Here is a 27,482-nt window from a genome sequence, read left to right as displayed (position 1 = left end):
ATTGAATATTAATATTGCTTAATTATCCTTCAGGGGCGATATCAGTACGGACATTGCTGATGGGAATGCACTTGCTGGAGCATTTTGCTGAGCCTTTTAACTGCTCGTCGTTAATGGACGAGGAGCTCAGAGGAGGGGAAAAAAACACTTGCAGTTAGAGAGCGTTCACAGAGGACAGTGTGCATGTTCCTTATTTTGTTTTTTTCTCAGATACAATCCATCTGGAAAACTCGTGAACATTGTTTGAAAAAAGTTCAATATCTCGCTCCTGCATACCGGCCAGATGGCTGAACATTAGCAAGGGAGACAAGAGTCTGAAACCCGACAGTCATTCAATTCACACATCCAATGACCCTGCCACCCACCTAAACCAGAGACCTCCCTATACACACATCGCTGCACGCACGCACACACGCACGCACACACACACACACACACACACACACACAGAGTAATATGTGTTTACAAAATAGAGCCCTTGAGGAACATAATGGTCGGCAAAAGCTTCTGTGAGCTCTGAAGAGAGAGGTGAGTGACCCTCACTTGGCCATCTTCATTAAAGCATCTGGGAGAGCAAAGAAAGCTACAGGCCAAAGCTGAAGGAGAGCAAGGCTAACCAGCAATCTCTCACGTATGTTATATATATACTCACAAACACTTACCCACATGCTCACACTGTCACATTCACGCGCTCTAACGCACACTTGCACGCATTTGTTTATCAGGAAACAATGATCAGATATGCACACACTGTCAAAGTCTATTCTCACACTATAAAGGTCATATTCACAGGTGCAAGGATTGTCTAATTGCACATTTCATACAATCTTGAGTCTCTGAATGGAAACTGCAAAGGCATTTCTAAAGATAAAAAAGCAATAAGAGCTCACAATATTATATTTCTCCACAAACATATTTGGTGGAATCATTGGCATTCAAATTACAGAGTATATTTTCCAGCTGATATACTTTAAACAAGATAATCATCAGCAGAAGGGAGAGGGGTGGAAATTTCATTGAACAAACAATGATTATTTTATTCATAATCCAGGGGAAAAGGGAGAATCTCAGATGAGGCGATTCAGGCTGAGGCGAGCTTAAAGCCAAAGATGAGTCTGTTCTCGTCAACATCAACTACTATCGTCCCACACTGCCGGAAATAAACAGAGAACATTGTCCTGCAATCAATAAGATGAAATGAGAGCAGGAAGGTAGAAAACACATTTGAATGTGGGGCTGGGCAATCTTTCAATATTACTCGGCATCATCTCTCCATACAACCATAACATAACTAAATCATCATATGGAGGTCTTGTGGTTCACAGTTTAAGTGTAAATGGATGATAACACATTTTGCTAAAATCTGTCACAGCATGAGCTCCACTACACTTGATAGCATACGTGTTTTTATCTTCATGAATAAGCCTCTACTCCAGCAAACCCACTTACTTTAAACATATTGCCAATATATTGCATTGCAGATGCACCCTGCAATGCAAAATTAAATGTTTTTGCTTGTTGGAATATTTTCAAAATAAAAGTCATGTTCAGAAATGTATGACATATATTTGTCACAAATGCTTGAAATAAATAAATATTAAAGCAGAAGTAAGCGATCCGGTCGTTTTGGCTAATGCTGCGTTCCAGGCAGGCTTTTGAAACCGTAAGTTACAGCTTCACGTCACGACTTACGACTTTGTAGCGTTCCAGGCAACCCGCAACTCGCGTTTCTCCGACCTGTTGCCTGTAAAAGTGCAGTATAACGGCCACTCGTAACTTCCGACCCGTGAGGTCGTACCAGATCGAACTGGTACGACTTCACAGGTCGGAAAAACACGAGTTACGGGCTGCCCTGAACGCACCATAACTTCTTGTCAGCCGATGGAGTTAGCAGCCCCCGCCCTCGTCATGGATCTATTGGTCCTCGTCCCTACGTCACCACATTCACGTGCATCCCTTGGCTGCACACACAGCCCTTCATGCCGTTCTCTCTCCTCATTGGATAAAAATTGTAGGATACAAGAAAAGTTTTCTCCTCGGCTCAGAGCAGAGCAGAGGGACTGAGAGACCTGTGTGGGTCCAAACACTCTATGTAAGTGATTGCTGTCGGAAGATATAACTATTTAAGACTTATATTAACACAAAAATATCGCTTACTTCTGCTTTAAGGGTTTTGTAGCAAACAGTGCCCTCAGTCTTATTTTGAATATTGGCATTAATGTAAAGACAGACCACAAAAACACCTTTAACCTGTTTGACCCGTTGTAGTACTGTAGGAAAAGCACAAATGTCATTGATGACATCAACAGCAGTTCTAGTCTATGTGAGTGTCCTATCAAAACCTCACAGTATGAAAGTGAGCCTGTTCATTCAATAACAGGGCCCTGAATCTGAAGCCGCTATATGGAATTTAGCCATTGAGTAGGTGGCAACAAGGGTTCACTCTTGTTTTCCTTGTTTTCTATCCCTGTTTGTCTCCACCCTCCTCCGATAACCAAGCTCTTTTTCTTTTGCCAGGTAATTGCCAACGTTATTCCAATTGTTTGAATATTTTTGTGGGAGAGTAACTCTGCTCCGCTCCTGTTCTGGTAGTGCAGTGGCAGACACACGTCCTTTCAAGCTTTCATTTAACACATAAAAGACAAGTCACTTTAGTGCTACTTGACTTTTATTATTTACACTTGTACTTTTCCTATGGTAACAAGTCAAAATGTCCTCTGCCAGTGTTTTCAAATTTCCTTATGAATATTCATAAAATGGGTATTAAATATGAGTATAGTATAAAGTTCTTTGGTGATCTGGTTTTATTGAGTTTATGGATATTTAGTTACTTCACACTGAAACAGGCTTCACAAAATAACTATGTCAAATGTTAATTTATTTTACTTGCACAAATACCATACCATATTCACTACCGAACCATGCAAATGTGCCAAGTGGTTACAGCTAATGTAAGATACTCACTCTTACTACACCTGGTACAGTACTGTATGTCCATAATTTAGTTGACAGCTATTTTGCTATAGCTCATAATTGCCACATGTAGTTATGTTGTCCTGCATCTGTGCAAATTACAATAGAGTTTAACTTGAACTTTGGACACCTATGAATCTTCAGAAGAAAAGATCTAGGAGATATAACCTCAAATTAACTTCATGATTATTTCATACATCTTCATTGATTATGATTAATGAACATATTCTTTGGTGCTTTTCTCTTGTTTTGAGGTGAGCACTCTTCATCCTCATGCCAATGTGTTCCAAGTGATTTAATGAATGGATAGTGTTACCGCCAGTCATCATCCCTGTTGTATTAACCTGCCTGGTATTTGTGACTGATCAAAATCGGGAGGCTAGGTCGGTGCTTGTATTATCATTTCCAAAAGTCTCCACTTCTGCTTGTCCAGAGTCCAACACAACCCAGAATCTGTTGACTGATGAGGCTAACAACCTCTCCAAAAGTCTCCATTCTTTGGGTTTAGAAACTAAACACAGCAAAAATTTTACTAAAGTGTACAGTATGTGGGAACTTAGGCTGAGGCTGAGTTTTTACATCCATATCTCCAGAATAACTGTATTTTGACTGTGACTGAACACAAAGTAATATTTTTTTTTAAGGTGAACGCACGCACGGGGGGAAGTACTGTATTATAACCATATGAACAAGATTAAATCAGGGGAAGGTTCTGGGTGTCAGTTTTGATACCTTTTCTGTTAATTGCCCAGTCCTAGTTCGTATCAGCACAGATTTATGATAAAGTGACATGCATGTAATTTTTGCCTCTGAAAAATTCGACACATTGCACTGTAGGATTGGTAGCAGAAAGTCATGTAATGCTGTGGACCATTGAGGGAATTTCTGAGGGCACTGTTAGAAAGTTGAATAACATACAGCAGAAGAAAAGCATACAAAAATTAATGCAAAAATAGGTTTAAAATGACATAGAAGATAAGAGCCTAAAAATTCATAGAAACATAGAAAAAATGCTTATTTGAAATTCCAGTCAAAAACATCCCCTCAGAGTTTGGGAAAGTGTGATGTTTTTTTTCACTCCATGGCTTAAGCAATTAATTGATTAATCAGAAAAATAATCAGCAGATTAAATTACAGCTATATTCATTAGCTGCAGGCCTGTTTAAAAAGAGGGATGGCTGTAATAAGCAAAAGGTTGTAAGTTTAATACCTGCATTGCTCTACAAATTTAACGTAACTGATGAAAAGCCAGTGATGTTGACAAAGGTTCAAATTTAGTACAATAGTAGATTGATTTAAGAGTGTGTGGTCAGAAATACAAATCTGTATTGTTGTACCCTGAGCTATTAAACAGTAACATGCCTGCCTACATGCACACACACACCGGTATACGTCATTATGACAACTGATGCTGTTGTTATGACAGCAAATGATTTCACTGCAGACAAACCAGATCTGGTCAAGCAACATAAACACACTTCTCTTTTAGAGAATTCATGTGAAACCTGTGAATGCATGCTCAGCATGATGGGCGAGGTGTGAAGTGAGTGTGAATTGATCTTTAGTTTTTCTCTGTAGTCTTTAACAGTGAAGATGTCAAAAACTGTGTCTGTTTGAACGAAGTCTAAATCTGTGACAGCTGTGAACTGCAGCTTCAAGTGTGAATGAAAAGCTTTGTATACAACTTCATGGAGCTTCTACCTTGGATCGCGTTGGTGGTGGATATCAAAACATTTAATATGCAAAGAGGGGTGCATCTGACTGCAAAAACAAAACAGAAGGGGAAAAGGTGACTCAGACCTCATTAAAGGTGCTTTTAGAAACTATCTTTCTGTAAAAATAAAATGACCTGCAGGCCGACTGTTCAAGCTGCTTATTATGAGCCTAGTTAGGTTATATTGTCAGGCGACCTCTAGTGAAGGTGGCACGCTGATGGAGAGATTAGCACTCACTGCAAGATGGGTCTGGGTTCAAATCCTGTGTGGAGGTTGTTCTCCTCATTCCTCTTCATTCTTTGGGTTCTTCTCACAGTCCAAACACATGCACCCAAGGTTAACTGGTGATTCTTAGGTGTGAATGTGAGCATGTGTGTCTTATATGTCCCTATATGTTATATGTATACCCACTGTCACCCTATGTCAGCTGTGATTGGCCCTGCCCCCCTGCCAGTGGCCCTAGTAATTAGAACAAAAGCACAGGGGGGAGTTTCATGCTAAAGAGCCGAGCTTGTATAAGGAGAGGGTTGTAATGGATGGGTGGGATGACAAAAACAGGACTTTAAAGGAGGCATATTATGCCCAATTTTCCACAAATTAAAATAGTTCCCAGGTGTCTTAAAGACATACCTGTGACAAGCTTTGGTCAAAATACTGCAAGGATCAAACATCACAGCTCTCTTTTCATCCTCTCAAAACAGCCCTGTTCAGAACGGCTGGTTTCAGTCTCTGTCCTTTTAAATGTAAATGAACCATTGCTTGCCCCGCCCCACCCCACCGGTCCCAGGTAGGGGTGGTATTATGCAAATTCGAAACCTAGTTACATCACTGAAAGACAACTAAGAGGGAGCCTGCACATTACAGATTTCTTTGTCAGTTCTCACATTTTGGGGGCCAAACACCCAAATATATGTTAAAGCGCCTTCAAAAAGTGATATTTCCATAATATGTCCTCTTTAATGCAGGCAACCACTATTTATCGTTATGGTTACAATTTTAAACACAGGGAACAAAGGTCCTTTGGTACTCTATTAAGACATACTTAACCCAAGACAAACCAATCTTTACCTAAACCTTAACAAATATTGATATTGTAACCATGTGCTTATTATTGTTACCATGACATGATAAGAATTTTGACTTGATGAAAAGTCACATGTGCATGTTATTACATTTCATCGCCTGGGAGCCACCATCACCAAATTTCATGACAATCCATCTACTAGTTCAAAAGACTTTTCACAAGGGATCAGCGAAGTCAGTAGAATTGATCCATATGGGGACAATGAATATCTGAATGTGGCTCTTGTTCAGTAGTCTCTGGGGGTATTTAATTCCAGACCACAGCGCTTGTGAGAACTGTGCAGGAAGTGCAGCCGGAAAAGATGGCAAGCACTGCTGCCCTTTTTCACTGGGGCCGCTCATCAATTGATGGCACATCCTGTTGCCAACCAGTGTGGAAGTTCTCTATGATGGTCTGTTCGCCACTCATTCTCAATCAGTTCTAATTATCTTTGGGGGTTTGTTTCAGACTGGGTCCTACTGTCCTCGGGTTGGATCGAATCTTTTTGATTTGGTAGATTAATTTATGCATGTCTGGTTTGGGTGGGTGAACCTCGGGTCCATGTGAAGACCTCCCACCCACAAACACTGACACTTGTGTTTCTTGGAGGACACAACTGAGCAAATGATAAAACTGGAAACTCTTGTGCCTGGACCACTTGTGCAGCTCATGGTACTTTTGCACGGTGGCCAAGACGTCTCAGACAAATGCAAAAGCCACAACACAATGGCAAAAACTCCACAACGGAAGTGAATGAAAACAGATGTTGATAAACAAATAAAAACTTGTTTAATGTCAACATTTGTTTTCGTTCACTTTGGTTTTGGCCATTGTGCGATCTTGTCGTTGTGGTGTGGATATGCTCATTGTAGAATATAAAAAGAAATGTGCTGGATGACAAATTTATTTTAAGAACGGCTCAGATTGAGCCAACTAAAGCTGGAAACACTAAACCAGTGGTCACCAACCTTTTTAAGCCCAAGATCCCTGACCTCAGCCTTGGTGACATGCAAGATTGAAATGTTGAGAGTAAACGACGGTTTAGATTGTACTTAGCCTAATTGTAATCCAACTACATCAAACCCTTCGGTCGAGTTTTCAATTTGATATCACCAAAAACTGCTGTAACTGTAAGGCCATCCCTGTGTGCTGACTAGACTCTCAGTCAGTGCTACTGTAGCTCTGTGTCCCATCTCATGCAGCATCACAATGCCATCAGAAGGTAAAACTGTTGCAGTCATGTTACTTATGTCAGTGTGATGGTTGTGACTGAACACACTGGGCCGGATTTACTAAAGGTTTGCGTGTATTTAAACGTGTGCAAACGTGATTGCACGCGCAAACACATGTGGAACCTGATCTACTAACCGGACGCACCGAGGATTGCGTCCCTCACACGGGCAGAATAGCACGTGTGATCCATTTAGCATGTTTGCCCTGATGAATATGTAAATATGGGCGTTTCAGCCAGAACGTGCAGAATACTGGGAGGAGTAGATGCAAATAGATTTATTTAGCGCGTGCAATGTGATTTATCAAACCAGGAAGAAATTGCGGTGGCTGTTTTTGCGTCTTTATTCACCACGTCTGAAAACCATGTACTAACTGATACAACTTTGCCAAAACGTATGCGTTTATTGATTTGATACCTGTCAGAGCCCCGTGATCTTACATCTCTGCATTTCCTCACGTCTGGGGAATTCTGTAACAGTTTTTCAGCCATGTTAAAAGTCATTTACGCGCCGTTACGCACGGCACACGTCTGTCCTGCAGTGCGCTCCTCTCCTCTCCTTTCCTCTCCTCTCACCTGGCTGCTCAGCTGCGTCTCTCAGTCCCGGTCCCGGACTGAGACACGTCACCGCTGCCTTCACCCGTCTTTGATCCCTCTGGTCAGTGGTCAGAGCGTTTAGATCCACGTGTCCCACCTGAGCTCTCTATTAATCCACTGGATCATGGGCGGCACACACATATTAGGTGTGTGATTGTCGCTGCAGCTGCTGCCTGTTCGTCACTATATGACGAGTTGGGCCCTGTAGCGATTTGTGTTTATTTATCTAAACAGAGCGCGAGAGAGATGAACACACATGCTGTCATTATGCATCGGATCAAATGTCATTCTGTCCCTTCGTCCGTCCAGCTCTCTGTCCACTCTCTCCATGGCGGAAACGATTACCACGCGCAAAACTTATTGCGGTTTGCAGGTGTTTTCATTTAGCGGGTTACTCTTAGTAGATCACCTGTTTTGCGTGCACTAACCAAACTCGCAATATTATAGCGGGCGCAAACAATATAGCGCCCGCTATCTGGGATCTTAGTAAATCCGGCCCAATGTGTCTAAGTACAGACAGCTAGTCTGAGGCAGTCTGAGGTGTATGTCAGTTGGAGGGAACGTACGCAGAACGGACTCTGCAGACGTCTGCAGGACATGTACGGCAAAGCTCACTTTTTACTACCGCGCGGACTCGGTGTACTGTACACACACCGGTGCCACACAAATGTTGATGTGCCCAGTCGATAACTGACGGCCCCACTTTGCTCGGAGCAACCGGTGACGAGAACCCTCAGTGAAACAACCACTCTCTGTGCAGCATGATCGACTCTGTGCAGCTTTTTTAAAATCTCATTGGTTACTTTACTGCAGCACCGCCCGCAATGCTGGAGAAAAAAAAATACAAAATCTGGATCGAAAGAGCAAGCCGAACATCAATCGGGCTTAATGTGTTTCTGCACTTATTCTTCTGGTATTTTCGAGAGCGACAGGGACAGTCTCCAAGATCGACCAGTCGATCCCGGGTGACAGGTTTGCGACCACTGCACTACACGGTTTTCACAGTCATTGCCGATTTAGAAAAGACTCGTACACACTAATCAACTTGCTTCAGCAGATTTTTTATAACGACTGGGGATTTAAAGGGTAACTATGCAAGTCCGCTCGCTTTTCCACTGTTTTGGTTACGCTCCTCTCGCCCATGTGCATTTGCTGACAACGAAGCGAGCGAAAAATCAATAAATGGAGCAGTGGGTAACGTTACATAACATATACGATGTTGTGGTGCGTGTGTTTGTGTAGTCTTAACCATCACAAACAAAAGATTACGGGTTACGGAGCGTGTTTGTATCGTGGTGTGCAGAGACGAGAGCTGGGACACCGGGACGGCGACCGAGTAACTACACTGACGTTGCAAGGTTGGTTTTCAGCTGTGAGACGCCAGGTGAAGGCAGAGAGCCTAAGTTGTCACTCGTAACAAGTCACAAGTCATGTAGTTAACGATCACAATTACTCTGGAGCTTTTTATCCTGCTTAGCTCCTCTTTAACTAGGCTACTGTGCCAGATGAGGGATCACAGACCAAACGCACCAAACTCTTGCTAAAACTCTCGCAGCAGAGACAGTTTAACACTAGAACCGCCGTGAGGTCATTTTGACCTCTCTCACTTCTTAAAATGCATGTAACTCTGTTTGCGTAAAAACCCTATGTCTCCCATTAGATGACTTTTCCTAAAAGTGTGTTCTACATCATCTTATGCGTTTTCATGATTCTAGTATAAAAGAGAACGAAAAAAATTGTGATTTTACCTAGAACCGCCAAGAGGTCATTTTTGACCTCCATTCATTCTAATGCAAAAATGGTAAATGGACTGCATTTATATAGCCATATACATTATATAGCCAGCCAGACACACAGTTCAAAACACTTTATAGTAATGCTTCACATTCATATACACACACATACTTTACAAAAAATAACAATAGTTGTTGCTAGGCAACCAATATAGACGACTCATTAATTTTCTATTTTTCGAACAGTGTGTGTGTATATAAAAATGTATAAAATTGATTTTCCAATCATTGCAGTCTGGGCTAAATAATGTCCATTTAGTCACTCAGTTTGTCAGTTAGTTAGTTAGTTAGTTAGTTAGTTATTTAGTTAGTTAGTCATTTTGACCTCATCCCACAACACAACACGAGTTCAGATATTAGAAAGTTGTCTAACAGTTAAACACAGTATCAAACAGATAACAAATGAACATTACTCATAAACATTGAACATAACAATGACAGTCCCTTGCTCTCATGAGTAATGGACATGAATTCAGAAATTTGTAACAATTTTGAAAATGTTTATATACACACACTGTTCGAAAAATAGAAAATTAATGAGTCGTCTATATTGGTTGCCTAGCAATGACTATTGTTATTTTTTTGTAAAGAATGTGTGTGTATATGAATGTGAAGCATTACTATAAAGTGTTTTGAGCTGTGTGTCTGGCTGGCTATAGAATATATGCAGTCCATTTACCATTTTTGCATTAGAATGAATGGAGGTCAAAATGACCTCTTGGCGGTTCTAGGAGTACCTGGAATGTTGGCGGTTCTAGTAGGAGAGTGTGTATTTCCACAGATGCAGTTACAGTAGTTGAGTTAACTTGTGACTCATTTTATTAGCCTCCTGCCAACAACATACAGTGGCTAACCAGCTGCTAACTGTCTGTGAGTGGAAGCGATTCTAACCGTGAATCCTGCTGCTAGGCATCAACATATTCTACAAAGAGAAAACAAACATGGATGACATACGGCTCACTGCTGTTGTTCGCGCAGCTACTGTATCTGGTGTGAGAAATCCAGGTATGGATCAAGTTGTGGAGGAGCAGACGTTGGTTTTTGATGCCGTCTCCTGTATCTCACAAGTCAGCGACATGTGTTTGCGGTTGAGTCGGTAACCAGTACACACTACCCGACTGCATCCAGAACCGGCTCAAAAAATTCAAACATGTTTGAATTGCTGCAACTGAAGTCGGGCGGGGTCTGTTTGCCTCACACACTTGCCTAATTGAGTCCAAAAAAATCTTGTAGTGTCCTCAGCTTAAGGAAACTTAAAGGGGCAAAAGAAAAAATCACTTGTAACTCAGCCTGACAGGAAAACAAAGACAAATCATCGTTCACATCCCGTCATCTCTGCCCCCTCAAGCACAGTCCTGTCAGCGGGTAAATCTACAACTGTAACACATCCAAAGACCACTGAGATAAAAACCTGACTAGTAGCCACACAGGCAAAACAGCTGCCATTTTGTGAGAGGTGCACTGCACACCTATAGCGGGGTGTGTGTCTCGATGACTGCTTCATCAAAATAGAAACCACCAAATAAAACAGACTTGTAAATCATACAGATGTCCCTGACGAATATCAACATTTCCTTGGAAGGCTGCTTCATTTATTTTTCAGCCATGCATATTTAACAGTTGCTCTCACTTGGGGAAAACAGGCCACTTCATGGAACTCATTCCAGGAATTCATCAGCACTCTGTCAGGCAACATGGCAGCCAAATATTTCTATGTCAAAAATATGCAGACCAAAAAAAAAAAAAACCTCCTGTAAGGAAATAGGACATACTGATGATCAACTGCGCTCAAGACACAGGGAACCAAAAAAGAACCATTTTTAGAAAAGAAAGCAGTCATCTTATGCAATCATTCAGATGCTGTGCAGCTGATAATTCCACACCCCAAAGTTATACTTTAAAAGAAGACACGCAAAACCTGTAATCCCCTCACCACCATACACACAATCATTTTTTTCTGACTTCCTCTCTTTCACTGTCAACTTTTATCATCAGTCTTTGCCTCTCTTTCTCTTTTGGTATTTACCTACTAGATTTTAGGATAGAGGCATGGAGAAGGAGATAACATGAGAATATAGAGTGTGTCTGACTGCATTACAATCCTCTTCACTTATACAGGAATATTTAGGACTGAACTGTATCTTAATATCGAAAATCATACAGATCCTAATCAGAAAAGCCACGGCAATACGCTGACAGTAATTCTTTCACAGCTTTTATCTGCTTTATTTGTGACAACTGCAAAACTTCAGAACAAAAGGCAGGCAACAAAACAATAACAAAAAAAAAGAAAGAAATATTTGGTAGACTACCATGAAATCCCAAGTTCAAAGGGAGGCGGACTTGCGGTGCATTGCATCATGTGGGGGCACACCACCGAGTCATCTGCCACGGAGCTCATTCCAGACAAACCTGCAAGCTGAGTACGTGCAACAAAACAGAAAGACTCATTGATCTTTTTCCCACCACCATCACCTCATTTAAACAAAAAAAAAAATCTCCTTCATGATATTTATGGAACATGGATAAGTAGACAAATCTAATTTATTTCAGGGTCAGTTCCATCAGCTCTTGTCAGCACAATCAATGGCTCAGAAAACACTGTTCCCATAAAGAAAGAAAGAAAAGAAATAAAAACAACAATCTCCATAACTATCACTGTAAGATTCAGAGGGTCTACGTGGCTGCATCATAAAGGTCTAATTTAGCCTGTTTTTCTAAGCTAGAGCTGCATGAACACACCCACCGATTGCCACATGACCTCCGCAAAGAACTAAAACACAGGGTGTTTTCCCTCCACGCAGCCATAATGATACATTACTATTTATGTTTCGGCAGCTGGTGGGTGGCTGTGCTGAAAAGTCACTCAGTCTGCCTCCTTTATTTGCCCCCTGAATCTTGTAAGGCACTGTGAACTTCAGTTTTATACGAATGCTTCTGTTAGTTAAGATGTAAATTCTTTTTACAGGTTGAATGATGGTAGAACACGTGTCTGTGTGTGCGTGTGTGTCTGTCTGTTTTTGTGAATATAAAACTCTTCATCATGTGAATACCTTCTCCAAGCAGACTTGTTTGTTGTGAAGCTATTGGATGCATGACCTACTGGGAAGGACAGAGTTTCAAGCTGTAATGATTAGTTGATTAATCAATTAATCCCAATTGACATTTTCATGATTAATCGAATTGTTTTCTTTTCCAAGTAAAAAATATAGAACATTTATAGGATCCAGCTTTTCAAAGGAAAGCACTGGTTGCTTGTCTTTCTCACGTCATTTAATATCTGTATTGGACTGATCAAACAAGCCATTTCAAGGTGACTGCAATTTGAAAAACTGTGGGTGTTTTTTTCTTTATTTCATTTTTTAAATGTCATAGACCAGTGAATGGATTAATTTAGAAAATAATTGCCAAAATCATCAATTATAATGAAAGAAAATCAAAGCAAAAGTGTTTTTAAAAAGTCATGGTTTCAGCTTCTCAATAACTGTGGAATTTCTTTCGTAACTGACAGTAGACTGAATCATTTTGAGGTTTGGACTACTGGTTGACAAAACCAGCAATTTGAAGGTGTCATTTTGAACTCCTATAATTGTGGTGTGATAATATATTGTCTCATCTTGTTTTTTGGTTGTTGTTTTTTTTTAAATACATGGCATATTGAAGAAAATAATCAACAGATCATTTTATAATGAAGGCTACTTTCATTCAACTTACACTTCCTAATCATATTTATCTATACTGTATATATTATTTATTTTAATATGTTCAGTGCTAGTATTTATCTGAGCATACACTATGACTTCCTTAAAATCAAGATATTGGAAATAAGAAAAAACATAACAGCTTGAACATAGGGCTCAGATTTGCAAATGCTTATTTATTGAATTTCAAATAACAACAGCAGCAAGGCTTCTGGTGTCTTTTATACCCTTACATGAATATTTTAGCCTTACTAAAAGGAGTACTGTATTAGCATCAGCAAGAAAAGCAAGTGGGAGTTTTAGTTTATGATTCTTGTGTATGTACAACAAAGACGAGCAACAGCAGCAGCCACCACGAGCAGAAACCCAGGCTCTACAGGTGTAGGTTGTGATTGGAATATCAGTGATGTTCCCATTCATCACAAAATAATTAGAGCACTTAAAGAGCTTTATCTTGTGTATTTTGGAGAGAAATGTGCAGAGATTTCCTGTCTTTGTTTATTTTAGATCAATGTCTAAACATTGTGGGTCACCATGTTCTCCTCCTCAGTCTCTCATCTGTTCTCTGCCGCTGCCAAGGGCACTGTGCAGTATGATGCATGCAGCTCAAAACAGTAGGCATACTGGGCACATGATGAGAAGTTAGATATGCTTTCTTTAGGCATTAAATACCGCACGCAATCAAAGGTGAAATTAGCACTTTCTGGTTTATTAAATCCCAGGGAGGGAGTCATTTGATTATTCTGCTCCTCCACTTGTGCCTCTCACCGCTGTCACACCTCAAACTACAAATTAATTGGGTTAAAAATGCAAAAAAGGCTGCACCTCATTCTTTTCCAGATTCTTCACAGCCGGAAAAAAAAAGAAAAGAAAAGAAGAAATAAAGCTCACAGCCTGGTGAAAAATCATCATTTGAAGTTTCTCCTGTGGACTTTTACTGGATCCAGGCCTATTCATTGATGTATTTACATGTATATGATTTGTTTTCTGCTCAAGCCAGACACCAGAAATGCGATAGATAGTTAATTGTGAGATACAGTCAGGGTGCAAGGGCATCTATTATGCATTTATATTTATATTTTAACTAGCTCATAACACTACATCAGTGAGTATGAGGCTTGTGTGGTTATATAAATTCTTCTCTGGGTTCACAAAGTCACTGTCCTATTACAGTGCAGCTTCAGCTTTAATATTAAAGATCTGATGGTGTGATAATATTCTGCTCAGTGGTTTCAGACCTGTGGAGAGAATTGTTCATGTCACTTCTCTGTCTGAGGAGTTGCATATATTCTAATATTAACTGTTATTCCCAAGTAAGCAAGAAACCGGAATAGAGGAGCACCACTTTTAAATATTAAAATTTGTAAATGTGTAATATACTGTAACACTTTACTTTAACCCACATTTAATATTTATATGCATATGTATATTTACACTTTTCATATCATGCCATAATGTAGTTGTAGCATGAGGACATTTTTTTGTGATTATTAATGTATGTCTGCTCTGCTCTCATTTTTTTCTACTTTTGTAGTACTACTTTTTTGTGGACAGTGAAGCTTTTTTTTTTTTTTTTAGAAAATCTCAACCAATTAATCAATCAATCTTTGGATTATGTGTTACTGTTTTATTGCATTTATACAATAAGTACATACTATTAAGCATTAGTTAAGCATTAATAAATACTGAATTCTTCATTTATAACGTATAAATACTCATTAGTATGTAGTATACAGTAATGATGAGTAAAACATTTTAAGTAGTATGTTTGTAAACATACTAATGAGAATTCATGTGTTATGAATGATAAATTAAGTATTTCATGCTTAACTGTGTGTACTAAGTGTTACCATTGCATTATTAACCATCTGATCTGGAGACTTCAGGAGTAGTAGTGACAAAGAGATAGATTAGATTAGATTAGATTAGATCAGAAACTGAAAATGTCTCATTGTGTTAACATCTTACGCGTGTTAAAATCACCATTTATTTATGTAATGCTTAAAAATCCAATCAATAAATTCAGAGTATAACATATCCCTTATAATTTCCCACAGCTCAAAGATGTGGAGAGGCACCTGGCTGCAGGCCTCCGCTGTGAGGTCGCTTCCGGTGCAGGCTCCACTGTCAGGACGCCTCCACTGTCAGGACGGTCAGGACGGGAAGTACGGACTTTTTGGGGGGGCGGGGGGCGGGGCAGGGGGGAGTGAGGAAGTTTAATGTCGATTGCATCCGCCATTTAAACCGAGTGACACCAGCGTGTCAGTCAATGTCCAGAGGAGCGCCGGTGAGTTGCTGATTTTGCGTACACAGAGTAAGTAAATACATGATTTCTTGTGTTCTTCATCAATATCGGTGCCGTAAAATAGTAACGTTATAGAAGTCATTAATGATGCAAATTACTGGATGTTACATGTCGGTTTGTGTTGTCGTTTTGAAGTTAGATAACGCCAAAGTTAGCTTTCTCCAATGGCGGTTAGCATCAACACCGTAAGTTCTCAGGGACCCTTTTTTTTAATGTGTCATGTGTTTGTTTTTGATACTTGAGTACATTTTGCTTCTAACATAACCTACTAGATTAAGTGTCTTGTTATAGCCACTGTCACTTATATTAACTACGTTTTTGAATGCTGGACATTAACCCGCACTGCAGCATTTTCTTGGTCATTATTAATTCTTCTACAGAAGTAAGGCCTCATTTACACTACCTGGTGCAAGTGGCCATTTTACCTGTAAGCAAAGACAATCTAAGTTTGCAGGCTGTATTAATTAATTTGAATTGAAGTTCACGTACTATCATTCAAACACATGATGCATTTTATATCCTTTTTAGATGCATCATTCAATCATCCTGCGTGATGGAAAGCCTGCAGTGGAACGCTGCACAACATGCTGCAGTCAGTTTCACTGCCCCCTTTGCCCCAAAGGCATGTTCAAGCCAAGCCAACCAGCCAGACTTCAGCGGCATTTGGAGGCTCATATTAAAAATGCTATTGCATTTCAAGGTAATGCCATTGCATTTTAGATTAAACATACACATGTGTGCACACACACACACACACACACACACACGTATGTGTGCGTGCGTTCATGTGCCTTTTTTGACATTGTCTAATAAACATTTTCTGGACTTACTCTTAGATAAGAAGATCTGCCGCTGCAATTTGAACTGCAGGAATGGGGGACATTATCATTGTCCAATATGTGACAAAACTGTTGTTAGAAGGACAGACATGCAAGCACACTTAAAGTCTTGTCCCATACAACCATCTTCCACCTCAGCTGCTGCCCAGTCCAAACAGAGTCAGGATTCATCCTTGCCCTCCCTGCAACCAAGTTCGTCTGCTGCATCCATTCCTCTGCTTCCACCAACCATAATATCCCCATCTCCAGACCTTCTTGTGCTACATTGGAAATATAATGCTTATGTTGCCTGATAATGATTTCTTAAACCTCAGGACCCCCAGCACCTGATATGCCTACACAGCATCATCCTGCAGTAGCTGGAACATCTCAGCAGCTCCATGTGCTCCCCACTGACCCAAACACAGGTAGGTGTTTTTTTTTTTTTTTGTTTGTTTTTTTTAAATCAACACAAAATAGTATTGGCAAGATTTTATGTTAATTCCTTTTTTTGATAGACACTAATGCCTGTGGACCACATTGTGAAATGATCACAAAAAGTGAGAATGTGAGACCATGCCGATCATCATGGTCCTTCAAGCTTCATCCTGCCCAAGAGCAGCTGGTATGTGTTCTTGAAGAAAACAGCTGTGTGATATATTAGACAGATACGTGCTTCTCATCTTGACGCCCTACCACCCATGTTCCTATGTTTATAAATTTAAATATGCTTGCTATGATTTTTTTTTTTTTCTTCTTCAACAATCAGCTTAAATACGTATTGGACACTGACAACCAAGCGGGCGAGCTCATTGTAAAAACAAGAAAAAGTTGCCTGACCCGAGCTGACTTCTGGGGGCTTGGATTGAACAAGGAAATGGAATCAACCGTGAGTTAACATTTGAACCCATTTTAATTGTGAGCTAAATCATGTTTGTATGTCACTGCCAAGTTTTTTGTTTTTTGTTTGGTTTGCAGATAGGAAATGCGTGCTTTGAAGTTATTGAGAAAATTGCTCAATCACAGGTATAAAACATAAATATTGTTTTCGTAGTATACTTTTCCTTTTTATATTTTATGGGTATTTGCTCACATTTGAAAATGTATTACACAGGGGAAAACCATTTTTGTTGCTGACCTCTATGTTGTACAAACCTGGCGAAAAAACCAACATTGTGTGATCCACTTGCAAGCTTTCCTGTAAGTGCAACTTATCCTACTGAATTTTATTCAGATTATATTTCTTGTGTATTTTACCTGTTTGCTTTTGAACTTTTCCTTTGTATTAGAATGATGCTTCAATCAGAGATGCCATTGTCATTCCTGTGTGGAAACCTGGGCATTTCCTGCTCTCTGTAAAGTAGTGATGCTTACTGTAACAGGTGGTTTGCATGTCACAGAAAAATTTTATATCAAATATTAACAAAAGTATCTTCATTTTCTATTGCAGTGCTGTTGTCGTATTGTGTTTGTGCTGCACTTTCACACAATGTTGAGTTCAAATGTCACTAACTACAATTACAGGTTTTGAAACCTGTACAGAGAGAAATAGTCTTTCTTGACTCCAAATGTGCTGAGCACCATTAGGATTTGGTGATAAGGAGATGAGGGAGCTGATGAGGTCACTAACAAAAACTTTTTTTGTGTGTGCTTTTTGGAGTTCATGTCATGTTCAGATCTGTGTGACAGCCTTTTTATGGTGCAACATAAGTACAATTGTAGTTTTGTGTATCAAATCATGCTTATAAATCTTATATTAGTTTTACAGATTTACCAACATTAACGTATTTCATACAATTGAGTCAAGAAACTGGCACCATAAAAAAGCCTTTTGAAATAATGTGTGGAGTGTGGACTGCATGGAAAGGGATGCATGGATGGTCTGTCCCTGAATCGGAACCAGTGATGCATGTGAAAAGAGCCCATATTTATCATTATATTATTTACTATTATTTATCTTTTTAATGCAACTGTTTTAGAAACCTTTCCCAGTCACTAAATCCTGGCAACTGGACAGAGAAAACTGGATTACAAATTCAGGTAAGAGTATAAAGTATGTATATATTAATAGTTGAATACTTAAATACTGTAAAACAATAATTACATAATTGACTTCTTTCTGATATCTAGGGTTTTCCACGACAACCATACGGGATTGACTGTGGCATCTTCATGTTGATGGTATTAATTATTTGTGCAATTCTGTGTGCGTTACAGATATCAGCATTAAACTAAAATTCTATGTTTTATTCCTAGAATGCCTTTTACACCACACTGGATGCTCCCTATGACTTTTCTATTGTAAGTTCATTCATGGAATCAAAGTAAGCTCAAAATTACAACAACAAAACATTTATTATGACATGGTGTGAGGCTTTTGTTTTTTTATCTTCACTTTTCAGATGGACATGCCACTTTTGCGACAGTGGTGGTGTATCATCCTTATGGAAAATTTTGACCTTGGAAGGTGAGACTGCAAAGATTTTGATATTGACTTGAAATTGTTGCAAGAAATGTTTTATTTATTTCTATTGTTTAATCATTTTTGAGCCATGGAAAGCTGTTCGCCCACTGGACAGATGCATCAAAAGCCCTCCTGCGAGGTGAGGTGCCACCAGTGTTTAGGCTGATGAAAAGGAAGGTGGATGACATAACTGAGGTCAGATTTAAATTTTGTTTGAGTTCCATCTGAGTTTTTCTTTTGTTTCAGGTCAGAAACCAGCATTTCTATTTCCCTATTTTTTTATACCAATCTTTTTTCCAATTTTACTGCAATTGTGGGGTCGCTTTAAAGAACATGCCATTCACAAGTTGAGGTTAGACCTTCTGTCTGCAGTTTAAAAATAAAGTGTCTAGATCATGCATGATTGCATGATCTCTAATATGTCGAGGAGGGCACTGCTGGATCTTTTCTTTTTTTCTTTTTGGAGCTTGTGTTTTGAATATTACAACTGATCATTTTGCCTATATATTTTCAGGATGAAGAGCAGCAGGCTGAGGTCTCAGTCAGACCTGCCGACAAGGACACACCAGTGGAATGGGTAAGCTTTTTCACAGTATCTATTGGTCAGATACTGTTGGTGCAGCAGCTATGGTACAGACATCTTTCTGTCTTTTCCATAGGACTCGGTTGAAGATCGTATTCTCCATGATTGCAGACATGCAGCAGAGTGGGTTGAGGCCAATGAACAGTTGTTCTCTGCCAAAGTGGGCCTGCCTGATATTCTGTGCATGGGGGAGGAGAACCAGGCTGAGGCTGCTCTGCAGTATGGGAGGATTTGGACAGAACAACTGGATGACGATGAGAAGGAATCCATCCTGGAGCCCTGGACATGTGGACATTTTGTGAAGAAATTATGGACAAAAGAAACTGTTTGGCCTACTGTGAATGTCACACAGATGAGTGACTTGTGTTCTGGAAATAAAGGGCTACAGAACATTGATCATGTTGTGACTTGGTGTTTTTTTTAATGTTTTTTCTCTTTGATCACTTAATAATTCACTTGGATTATACTGTAGATATCAAGAGGGTTGTATCTAGTGGTACTTAGGTGTTCCAGCAGCACAAGAACATTAGCATAGACATAGAACCAAACTATTTGAAACTATTCGAAATTTATGGTGGTTATGAATAAAAATACAGAATGATACAACAGAAAAACAAATTGAAGAAAAAAAAGTAAAACAGCAGTGCAATAAAGTCAAAGTTAAATGATATTGAAAAGCCAGTGAAGTAATAGTACACAATAAAACTTATAGGCCTATGACAGCTTATGAGATGTTGGCATATGAATATGAGTAATAACTTAAATTTGTGCACTGACCTATGTTATTCCTGCCCTACATTGTTTTCATTGATCAACTATTTTGGCCTCTTTTCAAGATCCTAAGCTTTATAGTAGGCCACAAAGACAATTGAGCCCGATTATCACCCAACCGTTTGTTTTTCATTAATGATAAGTTGTACAGTTAAGCAGCGCAGTGTATGCTATAGAGTCTACATAATATGGCAATCATTAATGAGAATTGTTTTGAAAAAGACAAAGGCTAATGCTTCAATTGTCCATATCAAAAGCTTTATTTTATATATACTATAGCAATTGATCGATTTTACATCATATTTTTACTAATTCATGCTTTTGTGAGGAGAGCGATTCAACCGGAAGTGTACTTGCGATTTTATTTTGAAACGTATCCCGTGCATTTCCTGTCCTGATAGTGACGGTGGCTTGTGAATAGCCTGCCGCGGTAGCGGCCTCACAGTGGAGGCGGCTTGAGAGTGGAGCCTGCACCGGAAGCGACCTCACAGTGGAGGTCTGCAGCCAGGACCTCTTGAAGATGTGTGGACAAATTGCTCATCTTATTCTATCACCAGTCCAAAACCCCAAAAACAGTGTTGTAAATGAGGCAGAAAAGAATAACTCTTCACATTAAAGAGCCTGAATTACATTTTTTTTTGTTTTTGCGATAAAAATATGAATAAAACAATCTTTATATAATCAAATCATCGATTGACTAATCATTCCAGCTCCAGTGGTCTCCATATGAAATTCTAGGGCTAATATGAGGAGATCACTGGCTACAGTGTGAGATCAGACTGGATCAGCTTCTGTCAAACATTATCAAGGTTCTGTAAATAGCCTGTCTAAGTTCAATATTGATTTTTGGCTACTGCAGTTCTCAGAGTAAACTTTATCCATCTACGCATCTGACGACTGGGTTGCAGGCACTGTTCAGGCCTGTTCCACTTGACAGGCCAAAGCCATTAGGGAAGACAAAAACAATGCTTAGGCTGCTGGAGTAAGAAAAAGTTTTTGACTCTTTCATCTGCAAATTAGCCATTGACAAGATCCAAATGGGTAACCTTAATTAACTGAAGCTGCTGCGCTCCAAAGTCTGAACCACCTGGCTGTCAAACGGGGAACACAGATGGCCATTGATGTGCGGTCAGCAAGAAATGGACTTATGTGTGTGAGAGAGAGCATGTGTGTGTGTGTGTGTGTGGGGGGGGGGGACTGAACTAAAACTTCCTATTACAGTATTAATATTATTCAAAATAGTGGATAATTACATGTGTGTGGATCTCTCTGAGCATGTATATGTGTGGCTTAAATTACTACATCATCTCACTCCCTATTTTTGACTATTTCCCACATCAGTCGATCAGTCTAACCATCTATCCAACTATCCATCCATCTTCATTTGCAATATGTAATTATGATTAAACAGAAGAAGGACTGCCAACTGGTATCAGAGATGTTCTAATATTGCCTAGAAGGTCTTTGCTGGTATTAACAGATAAACAGATTATCAAATAACAGATGTGGAAGATGTCATTTGATCCTTTACTTAACTAAAAGTAGCAATGACACAGTGTAAAAACTATTCAACTTGAGATAATAAATATGCTTATTTTTACTTTATCTAAATTATCAGCAAAGTGATTTTAAGTATGAAAGGTAAAAGTACTTTTTGGGGCAGAACGGCTCCTTTCTGAATTAATGCAGCTCCAGCAAATGAGGCATTGTATGGAAATCATACAATTTCTTTAAGATTAATATCCCTTGTAAATATTATTCTATTCTATTTTAGTAATTGTCCTCTATAACCTGCCAGGCAAAACCTGGGGTCTAGAAAATACAGTGAAAATCACTTGCTGGTGCTCATAAAGCAACTCCTGCTCCCGAAATTACACTTGGAAACACTCAAGTGAAGCACAATCACCTCAAATGTACATCACTGTCTATCTTCTACTCTGTGCAGTAACATTTATGTTATGGACCATTACCAATGATTACAGTCTGTTTTTTTTTTTTTCTTCCATTTACGTAGTAATGATTTTCAGGTCCTAGTATTAGTTTAACTCTCTCCAAACTTGCAGCAACCTCATAAAATGTCTTACTTACTTAGATAAAAAGGCTTTAAGAACTGCAAGATATCATTTAAGTTTTTAAAGGTCATGCAGTTTGATCATTCACGTGGCACAACCTGGCGACAGATGTGATCAGGTCATGTACTTTGGTTGAGCTTACGTCTGACCCAGAAAATTGAACTGAGAATATTCATGTGTGCGTCCTTGGAGAATTCCAGAGGCTCTCTCTTTCATGACCGTCATACGACCCTTCCTGTAGCACACATGGGCAAACTGCCACACCATACTGTAAAAGTGCTACCAGATGGCCTCCATATCCTCTGACTGGCTGAGTCTGTGGTTATGGGTTAACTGGGTGACGCCCACTCAAGTATTTTCATTGCGAGCTGGTGCAGTTTAGGCGCACACAAAAAGGAAAAGCCAGCTTCAAAATCTCCAGCAACACAATTTTAAAAAGTGGAAATATAGGCAAAGGTGCAAGAAAATGTTTAATTGCCCTCAACTTTTCCCCAAAAGAACATTCACCGGCCAGAATCTTCTGAGTGACCTTAGCAGCTACAGTTTTATCACTGATTTGTATTTGAACCAAATAAAAGTATTTTACCGATATGTACAGTTGTGTTCAAAACAATAGCAGTCCGACATCACTTGCAAGATAAATCACTGATTTTGTTAGAATTTCAACTTTTTTTTTTTCAACTTTTTCTAGAAGGTTTAGTAAAGGTATAGAAAACCAACAGACCCAACAGGCATGACGTGCATGCTGCTGATTCTGTGAAACTGAATCATTTACTGAAAGGGGCGTGTTCAAAAAAATAGCAGTGCCAGGTTCAATTATTGAGGTCATTGATTATGTGAAAAAAAATAGGTGTTAAACAGGTGGCCCTTATTCAAGGATCAAGGCAACTGATGCTGCATTATGCTGGCTTTGCATTTGTCCTTGAAAAACAGAGTAAAATGGGTTGTTCAAGACACTGTTAAGAAGAAGAGCATTCTTTGACTAAGAAATTAATAAAAGAGGGGAAAACCTATAAAGAAGTGCAGAAAATGATAGGCTGTTCAGCTGAAATGATATCAAACGCTTTAAAATGGCAGCCAAAACCACCGACTATTCGAAGGGATCGGAGAATAACCAAAATGGTAAAGGCTCAGCCAATGATCAGCTCCAGGAGGATCAATGAAGATCTAAGATTGCCTGTGAGTACTGTAACAATCAGACAACGTCTATGTGAAGCCAAGCTATCACCAAGAAGCCCCTGCAAAGTCCCATTGTTAAAAAAAATGTAAATGTAATGAAGCGGTTACAATTTGCCAAATAACATATTGACTGGCCTAAAAAGAAATGGCGTAATATTTTGTGGACTGATGAGAGTAAGATTGTTCTTTTTGGGTCTAAGGGCCACAGACAGTTTGTCAGACGTCCTGCAAACACTGAATTCAAGCCACAGTACACAGTGAAGACGGTGAAGCATGGTGGTGCAAGCATCATGATATAGGGATGTTTCTCGTACTATGGTGTTGGTCCTATTTATCGCATACCAGGGATCATGGATCAGTTTGAGTACACCAGAATACTGGAAGTAGTCATGTTGCCGTATACTGAAGAGGAAATGACCCCAAACAAGACAATGACCCCAAACACACCAGCAAGTGTGTAAAAAAAGATGTCAACACTGCTATTTTTTTTAACATTATATTTCTTGACTTTCTGTAAAATATTATCAAATTAAATTACTTTTTCCAATTTTCTTGGTTTGAGATAGAATGTGCAGTGTCCCCAATGCAGTTGTGTTCCTTAAAATACAATTTATTTGAAGAATTTTGAGGTTTACTCATTATGAACATATATTTGCCCCACAGAGAAAACACAAAAGCCCTAATCAAGCATTTGAGCTCCCCTCTTCTCCTAATTTGTGCTTCTCATGCATTAGTAAAGTACTTTGTTTCAGTAAGACACACACAGTTGGTTTAACAACACATCTCAATGTTGTGAAGGCAAGAGTCCTTAAAGCAGGGGCATCACCAGAGCCCTTTTACTGGGGCACGAGCCCCAGTATAAATGTCATGTAGGCAGTACACTTTAATGCTTAAAAATAAGCAAAGTCATTTCAGACTGAATTGTGCCAGTAGAGCTTAATGGCAGGCAACGCTCCTGCCTTAAAGCCTCTAATAACAGTAAAACCCCAATTTGACACTATTTAAGGTGCCACTTTATCTGCCATTCAATGTATTTGCATTCAGTAATTATCTCCCTTAGTAGTTTTTATCAGTAGAGTAGTCTGTCATTCCTTGCACAAGGAATAGCAGGACAACAATGAATTCCATTTTATCTTTTTGGCATCAGCTTGATTTTCACTGTTTTTTTCTGTCATTCAAGCTGTCACTTCCACCTCGGTTCAGGTTAAGTTCAAGCATCAGTTCTAAGCATATCTATTTATGAAAACAGAAGCTTGTTTGGCTGCAGCGTAACCGGCAGCAAGTATCTGGTCAAGGAGTGATGCTGTATAACCACAGCTGTCATGTCAAAACGAGGATTTAAATCTTACACGTGCACAATGTTAAATTGCAACTGAGTGTCCTATAATTTTAGCATTTACAAATATCACATCCTTGTTTGTAACGCTATTCTGTCTATATGAATCACTGGAAAAAGCATTAATGCAGCTAATAACATTTTAAAATTGTCAATACTGGTTTATGTCTATGGAAATGTGTTATATCCAACTACAGTATATCTGGTTTGGAAAAGAGGCACAATTTTGGAAAAGGGCCAAGAAAGCATTACTGTTCAGTAGACAGGATGTTTTTTTAAACATGAGTCTCAGAAGGACTCCAGTGGGAGGTGTTGTTAATGACCCCCTGTTTATTTCTTAAAGATTAGCCAGTATTTATTTATAGCAAAGTAGCATTATAGTCCCAGAGAACTTCACTTTGAACCTCTTTTTCATGAAATATCCATGACTGAATAAATACGCATCAACTTAAGGTGAAGTTTAGGTAAAAACCTCCTTATGTGTTGTATCCCAGGAGTTTAACACTCAAAGAAGACTCCTTCATCACGACTGTGTGGGTTGATCAGATTTGACTGACCGTGGCCTGGCAAAGAACAAACAACCTCACAACTGCTATTAAATCCTGATTGATGCACGGACGCACTGTATATGACACCGCCTTCTCCAATGAGCCCCTCCCTCTTCAAATCAGTGAGAAGGGCACAGACAAAAACAGAAAATGTCTTACATGAAACAATAAAAGTCTTGACTGATTTGGCAGAAAATCCCATTCATGTAGAAGCAAAGCATTTTCTGCAACAAACAGTGAGAGTAAATGTGCCTCAAGCTCAGGGACTGAAATATAATGGTAATAATAATAACATAGTACCGGTATGTCCATTCAGCCAATGAGCCGTATTCGACTGTTAATCCTCCACATTTTATTTCAGTCACGCTGAACCAGTTAACTGTGGTGCACAACTGTCTCCCTTTGCATGTCACAAACCAGAAGGTGATTTGCCACATTTTCAAGAAACTCACTTGCACCGTATTTTAAAAACTGGAGCCAGGAGGAATGTCAGAATAAAACAAAAACAAATCAGGCCTAATTGTGTCTAAAATTAGACAACTGCAAGACAAGAGGGTCTGTAATAGTGAGGGAGGCAGTGGATGAAAGAGCAAATCAACTCAAGATCATTGAGAGGTGAGTAACAAAACCCTGCCAAGCTGTACTGCTGTGGAGAAGAAGGAGGGAAAAAAAACTCCTCACCTCAAGGTTACAAGCAGCCAGGCTATGTGAAGCAAATGAAATACTCAAGGAAGACATAAGTCTCATTAAGGCCCATAAAGGACATCCCTAATAAAATCCTCAGCCTGACATGCAAGAGCTCTCCAGTGATGGCTGATTAATTGCTGGTGCAAATGAAAGCATGAGAGAGAGTTGGGGCTCTGTGGCTGTAATTTATCCTCTCCTGTCCTGTCTTGTCCTCCCCAGCCTGGGGAGATTGCCCAGGGAAGACAGGAGACGGAGAGTGGGTGGCTGGCTGAGAGGAGGTAGGGGGAGGTTGGGTGGTGGGGGGTGGAGGGGGGGGCACAATGGGGGTATCATCTTCATATTATGTGGAGGAAAAACATGTTTAGGTGGCCGGTGAGATCATTTGTTTAGATTGTTTCAGTTATAACAAGCTGTATGTGTTGACATCTGGGTGTTTGAATGGGGAGGAAAAATTCCCAGAGCAGGTCAGACTGATAATGATGACTGCAACATGGTGTGTGAAGAAATATGGTGGCAGCAAAGATGACCCAAAATATATTCTCGGCAGTCGTACATCAAGTAAAGACTGTGCCATTTTATGACAGCTCACTCTCTAATCCATCAATAATATCATCTTACTGATTCCCTGTCAGGATATATATATTTCATCATCTCCTTCTGTCAGATCTGTGTTTATGATTAATAGAGGGGTTTCCAATGCCAGGAGGGTGTACTTGTCAAACATATGGCTAATGAGTGAATAATTACCTCCATAAAGTGCTTTGATGCTTTGCCTTTGATCATTTCTGAATCAGACTAAAGTGGAATAATCAATGGTAAGGAAAGCTTTAAGAATAGCCAGTGATATATGAGGCTGCCGCGGCCGAGGTTAGGAGACAGACATAGGGGTCCAAGGACAATCTGGGCCAGGATAATGCCCAGCTGAGGCTAGACACACACCTGCCCTCTAACTGTAATAAGTGGCTGTGGCACATAAAGAGGGGTGAGGGAAGAAACCAAGAAATGGGACTGATAAGAAAAAAAAACAAGGGCATCCCTGGTGTGTACACGGTGGCTACTTTTACATCAGAGTCTTGCTGTCCTGCTTGTAGGTTTTGATGTGTAAAAATCCTAATTTTCTTAAAATAACCTGGTTTAATTTACTCCAGTGGGGAACAAGGTGTTGTTCTAAACAAATACATTTGGCATTTCACAGTTCTTCGCTGTTCCTATTACGATCCACTGTTACTACTGGGAGCATTGTTTCTGTTTCCTGTGTGAGAAACTGGCAAACATACCTTACATTTTTATTTTTAACCAACAGAATGTCATATTTAGTCAAGAAGACACCTCAGGTGGAAATACACATTCTGTTATTTGGTTTGTTCATGGCAACATTTATATTCCACTGGCAAGACACCAAAGGTAAACAGAGCAATCTGAATATCACCTGAAAGTAGTAGACTGGTGTGATGCTGTGTTTTCCTCCCATGAAGAGATCGAAACCAACCTGTGTAAGTCAGCCTTTCAGTGTAGTTTGTAACAAAACAGGAACAACTGGTGCATTTGTTGGGGACTATTTTCAATGGCAGATAATACACCACTGGAACTCTAGTGGGTCTTTCTTGCTGCAGGACGCTGGATATGGAGACTACAGTGCCCATGTT

General features: G+C 39.6%; 2 protein-coding genes and 2 long non-coding RNA genes across 6 annotated transcripts in view; 3 read left to right on the top strand and 1 right to left on the bottom strand.

Annotated features, from left to right (window-relative positions):
• cadm1b (cell adhesion molecule 1b) overlaps positions 1-27,482 on the bottom strand; it is a 171,573-nt gene that overhangs the window by 126,299 nt on the left and 17,792 nt on the right. The window lies entirely within an intron of this gene.
• On the top strand, positions 15,311-16,256 carry LOC146976416 (uncharacterized). The gene is made up of 3 exons (XR_015037381.1): positions 15,311-15,387; positions 15,907-16,078; positions 16,215-16,256. It is a non-coding gene; the product is annotated as an uncharacterized LOC146976416 (long non-coding RNA).
• LOC146976415 (uncharacterized) lies at positions 16,510-17,051 on the top strand. The gene is made up of 3 exons (XR_015037400.1): positions 16,510-16,624; positions 16,715-16,821; positions 16,966-17,051. It is a non-coding gene; the product is annotated as an uncharacterized LOC146976415 (long non-coding RNA).
• On the top strand, positions 17,801-26,118 carry LOC146976414 (uncharacterized). The gene is made up of 9 exons (XM_085794650.1): positions 17,801-17,817; positions 18,176-18,236; positions 18,327-18,377; positions 18,453-18,497; positions 18,599-18,663; positions 18,747-18,855; positions 19,175-19,237; positions 19,320-19,541; positions 26,056-26,118. Exons 1-9 carry the CDS (start codon positions 17,801-17,803, stop codon positions 26,116-26,118), a joined length of 696 nt encoding a protein of 231 aa, XP_085650776.1.

Source organism: Trachurus japonicus, chromosome 13 (genome assembly GCF_045865225.1).
Source record: "Trachurus japonicus isolate A0001 chromosome 13, Traja_1.0".
NCBI classification, from domain to species: domain Eukaryota; kingdom Metazoa; phylum Chordata; class Actinopteri; order Carangiformes; family Carangidae; genus Trachurus; species Trachurus japonicus.
Note: the sequence above shows the minus strand (reverse complement) of the source record. Positions and strands in the feature narration are given on the sequence as shown.

Bases quoted from the DNA above. Each gene is read 5' to 3' on its own strand.
- LOC146976414 (XM_085794650.1), top strand. The intron at 18,237-18,326 runs GTAAGAGTATAA...TCTGATATCTAG, and splicing joins AAACTGGATTACAAATTCAG to GGTTTTCCACGACAACCATA. The intron at 18,856-19,174 runs GTCAGATTTAAA...ATATATTTTCAG, and splicing joins AGGTGGATGACATAACTGAG to GATGAAGAGCAGCAGGCTGA.